This window comes from Chaetura pelagica, unplaced genomic scaffold (genome assembly GCF_000747805.2).
Source record: "Chaetura pelagica isolate M959 unplaced genomic scaffold, ChaPel_1.0 scaffold226, whole genome shotgun sequence".
Lineage (NCBI taxonomy): Eukaryota > Metazoa > Chordata > Aves > Apodiformes > Apodidae > Chaetura > Chaetura pelagica.
The window spans coordinates 658,873-673,039 of record NW_009953495.1 but is presented as its reverse complement, the minus strand read 5'-3'; the positions used below and the strand labels follow the sequence as shown (position 1 = coordinate 673,039).

Sequence of the window (14,167 nt, the reverse complement as noted above, 5' to 3'; positions counted from 1 at the left end):
TTTCCCTACTTTGAGACTTTGTCTCAGCCCACAGTCCTGTTGCAGTCTTTGTTCAGCCCAGTCCTTCCACTTAAAACGACCTGTCTATATTTAATAAGATTTTTCTAGGGTTGTTACAATACTTTGGTACAAAGAGGTCATAATGAGGAATACTCACTATCCTACTCACAGTAACTTACTCACATTTTATTGAAACTACAATTCCATATTAACTCCTTTTATGAATTACTAATGAAGTATTAACACAGACTATCAGCTCATGGTTCTTATTGCCACTCTTTGGTTGCCTTGTAAGGCATATCCATTCCACCTATGAATACAACTGTCAAGATAACCCAAGGGAAACAATATGAAGATGGCCCATATGTAGAGGACCAAAGGGAAAGGACAGTGAAAGTGCCGGAGAATGAGCTACTTGAAAAACAAATTGTTAACAGGCACAAGAGATTAACTATATGCTAACATGATAGCTGATTAATCAAAAGAGAAGGAAGTTGTAGGCAGCTCCTCCAGCAGCTCTAATATAATTAAGTTGATACCCAGCTACAAGTTACTGGGTGCTGTGCAGTCACTTGAAAAATTCTGAGCCTCTTTGGATGGTGTCTTAGTGCACTTGCTCCAGACAAGTTAATTTTCTGGAAAGCTCTTAGCAGTCTGAGACAGAGCTTCTCTTTGCCAAAAAGAAAAGAAGAACAGCACTGTGGACAGCTGTATTTACTACCAGTGAATTTGGCTCTTCCAACTTTGTTTGAACCCCCCTGTAATTACACTCTTTAGCACTGTGGACAGCTGTATTTACTACCAGTGAATTTGGCTCTTCCAACTTTGTTTGAACCCCCCTGTAATTGCACTCTTTCTTAAATAGCTTTACGTGGCTGAACTTACATGCTTGCAATTGGTCTTTAAGTCACATTACACAGTAGATGTTTACATTTGTGCACAGCTAGGCTATATATTTGTGATGACCTTGTTATCTTTCTCTTCTTCCTTTCCCTCATTTGGATAGTACACTGCTTTAGATGTAAACCAAATTGCTGCATGTCTGCAAAAGGAAGAAGGGGAAGGAAAGTTTAATGAAGCTGAAGAGTGTCATGATCATGTAAGTCATGCAAGCTGACAAAATCTCAGTCGTTTGACAGTCCAAAAAAGACAACTATAATAATTTACCATTAATAACGCATGCACAGCCATATCTGTCAAGCCATGAGATGCTGATTCATCCATTAGATGGATGCACTAAGTCATTTTCATGAAACCCAGTGCAAAGTCAACTTAAAAACATTAAGTTTTACTTTCAGTAAAACAGAAGTAGCATTTGTTTTTGAAGAATTAGTCAGATGATGAAATAGAGAATCTTCTTTCTTGTTTAATAAAATGTTAGCAATCTTCATGAAACTTTATTATTTCAATCAATCAGACTGCATGCCAATTAAGATTGAGAAATTGCTATCAACATAAGTTATTCTAAATATTAGGATATTAAGTGAAAATACTAAGTAAAATATTTTTCAGGCTCCCCTGCCTGCACCTGATCTTTGATTCAGGTCAAACTGCTAGCTACTTCATTAGATAAACTTTCTACTTACATTAGAAACTAAGAAGAGATCCTACATAATTTCTCCTCCTTTTTCCTCCATGAAGCAAGTAGTACAGGGATATTTCTAGTCAGGGAAGAAAACAGATGAACTGACTGCCGTACCAGGGGACTATAATAATATTGCCAGATGCAGACCTGTGCAACTTAACATGCTTCATACAAGACTTAACCAACTGATTCCAGACTCAGCCTACAGTCGCACACAAATCTCAGTGGTTTCAGTTAATATTCCACAGCCTTGTGAGCTAAATATGACTGACTACACACAGGGAAACCAAGTTTCAGGGGCATTCTCTAGCTGCATCTTAGGGCTGTAACTCCATTCCCAACATGCCCCTCCAAATACTTGTAACTTCCTTGTAAAATGTTAGATGCTAATGGAAATGGATGAGTTCAAAGTGCTTGAATGCTTGAGGACAAAGATATTTACTGTGTACAACTGTGAAACAACACGAATGAGAATGATTCCAGGATGCATCCTTTTTAATGTCAGCTTATAATACCAGGCTTTAGCTCCAGAATGGAGACATCTCATTTAGGAATCTAAAATTATGTGTCTGTGTGCAAGTTAGGACTTTAAACTTCCCTTATAGCAAATGGAGATCTGGTCAGTACAGGCAGTGGAGCCTGGAGAGCTATTCAGCACAAACTGATGTCAGCTGAAAAGCAGTGACTAAGTCTTCACTAGTTACAATGGGAGCTTAGATCCAAGGCCACATATAGAAATACACATTTAGACACCTAAAATTAGATGTCTTTAGCATGCAGCTGAAGCACTGATATTTCAAACAAATGTCTCCAGAACCTTCACACAGTCAGGCTGGGTTTGCAGTGTGGAGCTTGAAGTGACGTGAAAATAGGGAGTGAAGGAGAATATAAAAGACAAAGGAAGATAAATCTATCAGAATATGCAGGAAATTGAGATAGGAGGAGAACCTCACTGAGGACCTTATAATGACCATAGTAAGTTATTAATTAATTCATATATCAAAACATGTGAAATGAGTTAATATGATAAATGTTAGAAAAATACCTAATACAAGAATTAGAAAATAACCAAGGCAAAAATGTTAGAGACATGTTTTGTCCATATAAAGATATCATATCTATTTAACACATTTTGTAATACACATCTGGGTTTATTTTTAAGGGTTCATTATGCAGGCTCTTAATCTACCTAGATGACTAGAGATGCTCAAAACAAGAATTCTTGCTAAGAATTTTTTTTGTTAGTTTTACTACTTCGTTCCATTATTACAGATCTATGTATTTAAATAAATGTTATTTTACTCCTCAACTTTGCCCAATGCTAAAGTAGATACTAAGTATTTTAACAAACAAGATATGGTACTTCTAGAGGTGATGCCATCCTTAAAGTCAATACATGGGATCATGACTGCAGTGCATTCTAAAATTGCCACAGAATGAGAGCACACGCTTACTTAACAGAGTGGGTTTAGGATTTGATAATAAGCTGTAGTCTTCCTGTGTAGGCAGCACCTTCCAGTGACTATTAGCAACTAGCACAGTCCCTTCTGAGGGGTTTGTGGCAACCTACACAGAATTTGTCTGATCTTTAAACACCTCCAATATTAATACATTAGTTTTAAATAGAACAACACCAAAGCACCAGATGATACAGAGAAAATAAATCTAGGGGTCTCTTTGGTTCAAGCGTACTTAAAAAGCAGTTATGTAGGGATTTTTAAATGTTTATCTTGGTTGTTCTATCACTATGTGAGAACAATCAAAACTACATGAGGCCTAGCAGAAGGTAACAGTAACTAGATTGAGAACAGCCCTGCAGAGGACTTGGGGATACTGGTGGATGAAAAACTAGACACAAGGTGGCAATGTGCGCTCACAGCCAAGAAGGCCACCTGTACCCTGGCGTGCATTAAAAGTAGCGTGGCCAGCAAGGCCAGGGAGGTGATTCTGCCCCTCTGCTCTGCTCTGGTGAGACCCCACCTGGAGTGCTTTCCTGGAAAGGAAAGACATGGAGCTGTTGGAACAAGTCCAGAGAAAGACCATGAAGCTGAGCAAAGGGCCGGAGCACCTCTGCTATGAAGACAGGCTGAGAAAGTTGGGATTGTTCAGCCTGGAGAAGAGAAGGCTCCTGGAAGACCTTATAGCACCTTCCAGTACCTGAACAGGGCTTGTAAGAAAGGCAGAGAGAGACTTTTAACCAGGCTCTATTGTGTGGTTTAGATTGGATGTAAGGAAGAATTTTACGATGAGAGTGGTGATGCACTGGAACAGCTTCCGAGGGAAACTGTGGAAGCTCCATCACTGGAAGTGATTAAGGTCAGGTTGGATGGAGCTTTGAGCAACCTGATCTTGTGACAGATGTCCCTGCCCATGGCAAGTGGTTGGAACTAGATCTTTGAAGGTCCCTTCCAACCCAAACCATTTCATTATCCTGTAATAGTTTTATTCACACAATATTCTGAGTAATGGGCAGACTTGGTGTTGCCAAGCTGAAGTTAATCTTAGAATAAACTGAAGTTTGTTTCACTACTATACTCTAAGAATTCATGTGATCTTTTTTATCTTGACTTCCTTTAAAACTATTTTCAGAAGCACTTTATTCCTTATTTTAAAGAGAAAAAAACGAGGTTAAAATCGCTTAACTTTTATCTCACAGACTAACCTTAATACTGATACTTCATTTCATTTCATAGCATGAAGTATTTATGACTCATTCTAATTTACATAATTTTTCCTATTTTATTATGAAAATGGCAATTTTCCTTTGCAGAGACATATAGAACATGGTCTCTCTTATTATGTCAAGTAACATTTAATAGCCTTTAGCTGTAACTTGGGACTGTTACAAAATGTGCTCAAGATGAGTCATCTTCATTCATTTATTCTGCAATGGGAAGAATTCATGAATGAGTGATCGGCAGTAATTCAATTCTACAAAGAGAGCCCATTCATACATTACAAACCTGGTTTTCTGAATCACTGTAATGGAGATGATTATTTCACTTTCACAGAAGAAAATTTCAGCTTAAGGAAAGCTTCCATAGAAGTCCAAGTATATGAGAGAGCAGTTTTATACATTTAAAAGAGCTCTTCTGAAAAGAAACATTTTGGTCTGATATATGGATACACAGACAGATATCTTCCCATCTAGCAAGAAAAGCACAGGGTCTTTGGAAAGTAAAAGACTGACAAATGGTTTAAATCGAAGTTGCGTCAAGAGGGGGCAGAAGTCATTGCTATCAGACAAACCAGTAGGCAGCCAAAGAAAATATTTTACAAAATCAGAGAAATGGCTATTGGCACACAGAAGTGGTCATCTGAAGCTGTATTTAAGTCAAAATACATATAACAGAAAAGCAACTAAGAATCAAGACTGCTAAGTACACAAGTATAAAGCAACCATGCTTCTTATTTTACAGAAATACAAATGTAAGACACCAAGAATAAAATAAAGAAATTTTAAGTCATAAAAATTTCACCAAAATAAAGGAATGGGATTCATCAAGGAGGAAAGGTCCTTTTACCAGCAGTGCTCTTTTGCCATCCTTAAGAGATTTGAAACCAGGAAATGATCTTCAGAGCTTTTTCAACCCACCTGAACTGCCATGGAAGAGGCCCACATTAAGGAGCCACTTTTCACTTATCATTTCAAATCAATCAAAGCTTTACAGACCACCTATGAGAGTTTTACCAGCAAACAAATTGTAAGTCAATACACAGACCTGGGTATAGATACAGCATTTATTTCAGAAGCTTAGCTCACAGAAAAAGCATGGTGTAGTTCTTCAGTAATGGGTACTTTAAGTTTTCACTACTTTGTTGATTCAAGGACAGCTCTAAAATCATCACTTTATTCACATCTCTCCTTTCTCCTGGAGAGAAACTGACTTGTTTTCAGGTTGAGCTCTACCCTATGTGCAGTGTATCCAAAGTAAGGATAGTTACATTTGATTTGTGAAGATGACCATAAGAGTAGCACAAAGACTTACGGAGCATCTCAGTGTTTGCAACAGACAGGGATATGATGCAAGAAAATATAATTACCATGGTGGTCAGATTTATAAACAATCCACACTGCCTTCAGAAGACAGCACAGTCGCAAGGCGAAATGACCAGCAACGAAGTACAAAAGAGACTAAGAACTATCCAAGGAACAGTGACTTACCAAACCACCCAAACTGCTGTATCTGCTCTTCTATTGGGGATCCATCCAGAAGCAGGTCACTACCTCTCAACTTATTTACTTTCATTTTTGTATTATATTTACATAATTTCAGTTGAAACATATGACCATGAAAATTGCCTAGCAAGAAACTGAATTTACATTTTATTGTTTTCAAATTGGTCAACGTGTAACATTCCAGATTCTTTGTAAGCTCAAATTATTTATCTTTTTCCTTGGATATCTTTTAGTAAGACTTCACTCCAAAGAGACAATATATTTGTTAGCCATCACTTTCCTAACTATAAATTAAATTACAGACAGTAGAAAGATGGTCTTTGAAAAATGTATCACAGAATCACAGCATCACACAGAATCCTAGGGGTTGGAAGGGACCTTGAAAGATCATCTAGTCCAACCCCCCCTGCCAGAGCAGGATCACCCAGAGCACATCACACAGGAACGTGTCCAGGTGGGTTTTGAATGTCTCCAGAGAAGGAGACTCCACAACCTCCCTGGGCAGCCTGTTCCAGTGCTCTGTCACTCTCACAGGAAAAAAGTTTTTTCTGATATTCACATTGAACCTCCTATGCTCCAATTTGCACCCATTGCCCCTTGTCCTATCACTGGTCATCACTGAAAAAAGCTTAACTCCATCTTCCTGACACTCACCCCTTACATATTTGTAAACATTGATGAGGTCACCCCTCAGTCTCCTTTTCTCCAAGCTAAAGAGACCCAGCTCCCTCAGCCTTTCCTCAGAAGGGAGATGTTCCACTCCCTTAATCATCCTTGTGGCTCTGCACTGGACTCTTTCAAGAAGTTCCCTGTCCTTCTGGAACTGAGGGGCCCAGAACTGTACACAATATTCCAGATGCAGCCTCACCAAGGCAGAATAGAGGGGGAGGTGAACCTCTCTTGACCTGCTAACCCCCAGATGCAAGACTCTACACTTGCCCTTGTTGAACTTCATCAGGTTTCTCCCCACCCAACTCTCCAGCCCGTCCAGGTCTCACTGAATGGCAGCACAGCCTTCTGGTGTGTCAGCCACTCCTCCCAGTTTAGTGTCATCAGCAAACTTGCTGAGGGTACATTCTGTACCCTCATCAAGGTCACTGATGAAGATATTGAACAACACTGGTCCCAGTACCGACCCCTGAGGGACTCCACTAGTCACAGACCTCCAACTAGATTCCGCCCCATTGACTACAACTCTCTGATTTCTTCCTTTCAACCAGTTCTTGATCCACCTCACTACCTGATCACCAAACCCATACTTGATCATCTTATCTACAAGGATGCTGTGGAGACGGTGTCAAATGCTTTACTGAAATCGAGATAAACCACATCTACCGCTCTACCATCATCTATCCACCTAGTAATTTCCTCATAGAAGGCTATTAGGTTAGTCAAACATGACTTACCCTTGGTAAAACCATGTTGACTGCTCTTGATGACCCCCTCATCCTTGATATGCCTAGAGATAGTGACAAGAATAAGTTGTTCCATCACCTTTCCAGGGATGGAGGTAAGACTGACCAGTCTATAGTTACCAGGGTTCTCCTTCTTGCCCTTCTTGTAGACTGGAGTGACATTTGCTTTCCTCCAGTCCTCAGGCACCTCTCCTGTTGCCCCTGACTTACTGAAGATGATGGAGAGTGGCCTAGCAATGACCTCCGCCAGCTCCCTCAACACCCTTGGATGCATTCCATCCTAGAGGTTGGAAGAGACCTCGAAAGATAATCTAGTCCAACCCCCAATACATTCCTTAAAAAAAAAAAGGTACTATATTCAACATCAAATTGAAGTCCTTGTTATTTTTAGAATATTGAACATCCCACAAAATATCAAGTAAATTAAGTTCTCAGAACCAGTTCATTCTAGAAAGCAAATATCAGACATGAAGGTATAGTTTGGTTATCACTTACCATTCTATTACAAATAACTAAGTATTGTGAATTATACATGTAAGCTTTACAAACCACAGTTTGTAAAGGGATCATGATATCCCTGTAATAAAGTATTAAATGAATTTCATTTAAAATCTTTGCTTGTATTAAGTGTGATACATGACAAAAACATAGTAATTGCAATATGCAATGTGTTTGTTGTATATAATTACAGGTGTTCTGTGAGCAAGATGTGTTCTGGTTTTGCAAAGTAGTACACAGATACACCTTTTTAATGTATGTAATACTACCTTTTTTTCACAGTACATTACAGAAAAAGTTGAATATGCATTCTTCACAGAAGCTTTTAAGTCAATCCAGTCAGAAAAGACAATAAAGTTGGGTAAATATTTATAGGAAAAAACTGAGATTGAAAAAAAAAGTACTAAGAAACATTGTAATTACTAAATTAAATTCCCACTGATTGCATCTCCACTGAATTTTGCCATCTTTGCTTTCTTCATGCCTCTTAAAAAGAATAATCTCTGCATGTTTATATGTTTTCCTCCAAACCGTACTCATTATATATTTCCACATCTTTAACTTTGATTTGACCTATTAACTGAGTGCTTGCAGTGAAGAAAAGAACAGGGAACTGATGCAAGCTTGCTTTTAGAGCCAATGCAATAGTCTCCTGTGGCTGCAACCCATTTTGCAAACTTGTCATCCATCTTCTGGCCAAGTCAAAACCAAACTATGTTTGAGAAGTTGTGGCAGAGCAAAAAAATATCACCAATACCTATTTACTTTCTACAGCGTACACCATCTGAAATTGTTCCCTTTACTACACACAGAAAACAGGAACACTGACATTCCTCATTAATTGCAATACATACCATGAAAAAGGTACAGCATCAATGACTAAGGGGATTTCTTCTTTAAGCCAAACAGATCCAACAAGCCCAAAAGTAGAACGACCCATTGGCATAGCACTCATAAAACACAGAAATGTCTCAGGACTGGCAAGAATAGACCAGAAAATAAACATTCATAAGATCATGTGCATTTCAGACTGTTCCAAGGTTAGTGAATATACAGATATGAAAAACTCCTATGCTCTTCTGTTTTGCTACCAAATGGAAGCTGTATTTTCATGCCCCAGAAAGGGGAAGGAAAAGGAGAATGTCTATGTAACAGAAAGTTTGCAAAAGCTGTGGAACTGATTTGAGATGTAGGTTCCTAGATTACCAGTGCCACTTTTCAAGAAAGTTGTAAAAACCCTCTGTAAGCTTACAATTAGTGAGAGCAAGGAACAACTGTCTACTAACAGTTCATGCTCACTTTCATTTTTAAGGCATGAAGGAATCAGCAGCTGAATCAAATCACAATAGTGAGCTGCCTACTTGGGAAGTAAGAGAGACCAGGAAAGGATAAAAGCTGTGCCATGAAAGCTTAGAACTCTATCTATAAAGATATGATCTCAATATTTTTGCAGTTCATCACACACTTTCTGCTTTCAAGATAGTCATGCAAGGGAAGTGTCAATTCATTCCTCCATCCCCTGAAGCTCACCTGATAAATCAAAATTAAAACAAAAAATGCAACGCATGCCACTCTCAGTATTTTGTACAACAGAAGTAAACTACATCTTATCTGTTCTTTAACTTAAATGGCAAGGCAAAAATCACTATGCTCCTCTCAGATATTGCTAAGTAATTATTACACAGCTGTGTTTCAGATAAACCCTGTAGAACTGCGAGATGCAACATTGATCCATTTGTGACTCAAAAGAAGTGACAATACCATGCAACCAGCACAAAGTTTTGAAAAATTGTGCTAATGGATATGTAAACCTAATTACAATACAAGGCCTCCATTTAATCAGTTATTTTGCAGCCAAAAAACAAGCGTATGAGACTGGATACCAAACCTTTTGTCTCTTCTCAAACTGGAGAGAGAGGTGAAGCAGCTGGAAAATACTCACTTAACTTCCCAGAACAGTATCTGTTGAAGTTGGGCCAATATCCAGAAAAAAAGAAGGTAGGATTCATTGGCCCAGAAGTTAACAAGTGACCTCATAGCTGAATATGTGGATATTCTAAATAGCAGCAATTTCTTACTGCTTATTTCTTGCACCTGTAGATAGGCTTAACTGGTGGCTATTTTCATTCAGAATAGAAAACAACATCCAAACTCACCATTGCACACAGGGATCCTACACTGAAATGAAGCATTTGTACTTTGAAGCTGCACTTGCTAGAACTCAGAAAGGACACAATTTGGCCCCTAGAGATAATGAAAAACTAGTAGAGGGGGAGCAGACATCTACTGGTGGGATAGGCAAACAATGGCACATGACAGCAAAGCATTAAAAAAAATAATAAATCGAACTAGTAACTGTAGCTTTTAACTTGAAGTCTGTGTAATAAATGAGGTTATTCAAAAGTTGCTACAACAGCACTTCCCCGTTTGCTTTGCAAACTGAAAATGTTCCCTCCCAAGAAATTTAATTTCATCTAATACAATAAAAAGTACTTTATGGTAGTGAAGACTAAACCAAATGATCCTTAGCACTTAATATTTTAGGTCTTTAAACTGCTCTTGTGTTTAAAATAATTTCTGTCAGTCTTTTACTTTCAACACCACAAATTCCCTTTTATTTATCCTGATGCAGATGCAGGAAATATTAAAATAAGTTTATCAGCTTTACCTGTAATGCACTGAAACTGTCCATCTTCTCTTCTTATTGTAAATGCTTCCCCTGGATTAACTTGCACAAGAATAACCTTAAAAATAAAAGAGTGTTTACAACCATTACACAGGAATATGTCATAGAAGTCTGGTATGTGAAAAAAAAAAAAAAAAAGTGTTATTGGGAAAAAACAAGGTGGGTTTTTTTTGTTAGTAAATACATTATTTTTCTCTTCACACTGCTTGCTTCCTTCATCCCACAAAGAAGAGATAAGAGCAAGAACAAGTACAGATATTTTTAAACAAACATTCTTCAAAGAATCAAGGAGAGAAGAATAACTGATTAAAACAGTGCCTGCACAATTTTTTTCTTGACACGTTAGTACCATTAACAAGCTATTTGTGCAGCTTAAATTATTTCAACAAATTACATTAACTTTAACATTAATCAAACCATTACATAAAGCTTCAGAAGGAAGCCTAGAACTCCCAGTGTTTGAATTTTTATCATAACCACTTGGCAAACAGTTTTCAACACAAGGTAAATACTGTGTAATTTCCTTCTTTACATGATGTAAGCATGTTTGTACATTCATTAATGAAAAAAACAACATTATTAGAATCATGACAAAATAAGTGCACTGGACCCACAGCATGAAACAATATGTATGGTTTTATTTGTGGAAAGATGTTTATCCTAATTTTGTAAACCCAAGCAATGCAGAATTGATAGCAAAGCATACTTATCAACCAAAATAAACAGAGGAAGTCTGACATGTACCAAAGCAGAAGCCTGTTATTATTTTAGCCTTCTCTATTCTCAGTTGAAACTTGCCTTTCTGTGAGAGAAAAAGTTTGTGAGCATGAGGAACCAAGCTAAAATTATGAACAAAGGGGGAAAAAAAACCCAAACATAAGAGCAGGTGCATTTCGTAATTTCCTTTCTGGAAACGTCTTTCTTCAGTCCCGTTTGCACATGTCTAAATAAAAGTGTATATCTTTCTCCTGGTGTGAATCAGAGAGAGACAGATCTTTATATGTGCAATGCTTCAATATTATGGCCAAAAATATACTTGGTTACATGCTAAGTGAAAATAAAATTGGTCCGGTTTGAAAACAAATAAACAAACCACCCCACAAAAAACCACCAAAAAACCTCAAAGAAAACATGAAACTTGAGTGTTACTTATTTTAGGAATACCAGAGCAACCAGGAAAGGGTGAGAAAAAAGGCAGAAATCATACAAATTGTCCAGCCTCTGGCTGAGCAACTGTAAGAATTAATGAAAAGATGGCAAGTTCTACCCTAACATAGCTGCAACTTTGATGAGATTCACATTTTCAAACTTGGGCCGTGTGATTCCATAATGGCTCAGGTCAGTTTTGAGCACATACTTAAAAAATACTTCTTTAAGTTATTTCATGTGGTACAGGGCTGTTACTGGAGAAAGATATCTCCAGAAGTCTTAGGCTCTTCAGAAAAAAAACCCACAATGAATTATATAACTATTAACACTTTTTCTTGCTAATAAGTTCTTCAGATCTTCTACAGTGTATCTGAATACAAAATTTACTAAGAATTAGCATTCATAATATAACCTAAACTTAGAAACAAGAGGATTTTAGACATGAATTTAGTCAAATAAGACTTACAGTCTTTAGAAAACACAGTATTGCCAGAATTTATTGTCAAGTGATTGAGGATAGCATTTTAAAAACTGGCTATCACCTTCAGAACGTGACGAATGAGAGAAATATGAGTGGATAAGTTTTCAGACTCCTCAAGCAACTTTTTGAATACATATTTCATTTATTTACTTTCCCCTCTGTCACAATTGAAAGTTTTTGCTTGAAATTAGACTGGAATAAAAGCTTTGAAGGAGTACATGAGAACATCTTTCCATCTCTTTGTGGGTTGGATAAACACATTAGCCCAAGTCTTTAGGCTAATTTAGTATGCCCTAACTCCTGCAATGAACCATCCTGGCTGCAGCTGACATGTCAGTCTGTACAATTTTCAGCTCAATATCCTTATTCTTCACTGTACAAACTATATGAGGCAGAAAAGCTGCAAAGACCTCAAGTCCTCAAGGTTTAGAGCACTGGTTTACAAAAACCAAGGCCCTTGTCTTTCATACTGAATATTATAGACCTTGATGTTCTTCCTCTTCTGGGCAAAGCATTCTCATAGGTTGGAACTTAGTGAAAAGCTTTGGAAAAATCTGATGGTTCAGCTTCTCCTCAATCTTTCTGAGATAAAACCTGTTGCTTTACACACAGCAGCTAAAGCTTTGCTATCCCAAGGCGAATATGCATTATTCTATCCAGATTTCTATTGCCTGCTCCACCAGGATAATGGTGATAATCTGAAGATACTAATTTGTGATGTGTCAGTCTCAGTGGAGGCACATTTAACATGGCCACTTTTCAAATGTTATTTCTCTTTCTAAATCGACAAAACACTAATAAAGGACTTACACAAAGTCCTTAAAAAAATAATGCAAACTGAAGACACTGAGGCCTTGATCCAGGCTTTAGAATGCTACAGCACTTCTAAAGCATAACCAACTATAAAAATCCACTAAAATTTAAAAGTGTAATTTCTTAATGATAACACAACTTTGACTTAACGTACTTTTGTATCAAATTCAAAATATAAAAAGGCATTGTTATTAAGAAATGGGAGTATTAGGTCAACAACTAGCTTTGTGTGATTTCCACTGGTACTATAAATTGTTTCTTTTAAACAGTTATTTAATGATGATCCACATGACCTCAATACAGTTCCTCATGAAAAACAGTAAAGCATCTCCTTCCAGAAATTAGTATACAAGTTGACAATACAAGAGTACAGCTACACACTTATCTTCAAAAAAGTTCTTGCATAAATAAAACAAAATGATCTGCCCATATAGCTAATGTTTGATATACCCAAAATATCAGTTGCCAAAGATGTCCAAGCTTTAACAGTGCAATTTCAGACTTTTCAATGGTACTTAATTTATTCCACAAATGAAATTTTAGAAGATAAACCGAGATCAAATAAACAATGTTACCAAGCTTTGTAGTAGTTTAATTAAATAGGCATGGATTATAGAGGTTTCTTCTTAGCATAATATTGAAAGGAAAATCCATCCTAAAAACACAGAAGGGCATTGCAAAAAGGAATAGTATTCATGAAACTCTCTTATTACCATGGAATACTTGACTTTTTTTTCCCTGTCTTTAAAACATTTACTTCACTGCTTATCTACTATCAGCTGAAGATACATAGTCCAAATTGGCAAAGACCAGCTTCCTAGCAAAACTGAATCATGCCACGTATTAGAAATCTCAATATGTTTTTCCTGAAATTGCTGTTTAAACTCGGGCAGCTGCGCAAGCCAAGTAAGAACACAAGAAATGTCGTCATGGTCTGGGTCAGCAGCCCAGGTCAGCAATTCATCTAGCTTGGTACTTTTTCTCTAATATATCAATTAAGATGTTGCTTTAATGGGAGCAAGTGAGCCAGGTCATGTTCTGCAGTTCATCTCTTTTATTGTGTATGAGTTTGCCTAAACTCTCCGAGTTCACTTACACATTGAATTGCCTCCACAACTTCCCATGGCAGCATGTTCGTGACGTTCACTTTTTAGCCATTTAAAACCCATTTTGTACTAGTTAAATACCTGTCTGTTCCTGTGCTATGGGATTTGCTGAACAACAGCTCTGAAAATAATTTCATCCATCTCCTTTTTTTAAGGCTTGGCAATTTCTCCCACTTTGTCCCCAGTCTCTGCAAACAGAGAGGAGCTAATATTTCTAACCTCTCCTAGTTCTGGTTCATCCCCTTGACCACATC

General features: G+C 37.4%; 1 protein-coding gene across 1 annotated transcript in view; it reads right to left on the bottom strand.

Moving 5' to 3' along the window:
• Nucleotides 1–14,167, bottom strand: part of FNDC3A (fibronectin type III domain containing 3A) — a 95,199-nt gene that overhangs the window by 63,038 nt on the left and 17,994 nt on the right. The window contains exon 2 of the mRNA XM_009999068.1: nt 10,347–10,422. Coding sequence (XP_009997370.1) covers nt 10,347–10,422 — 76 coding nt within the window. The remainder of the gene's footprint in view (nt 1–10,346; nt 10,423–14,167) is intronic.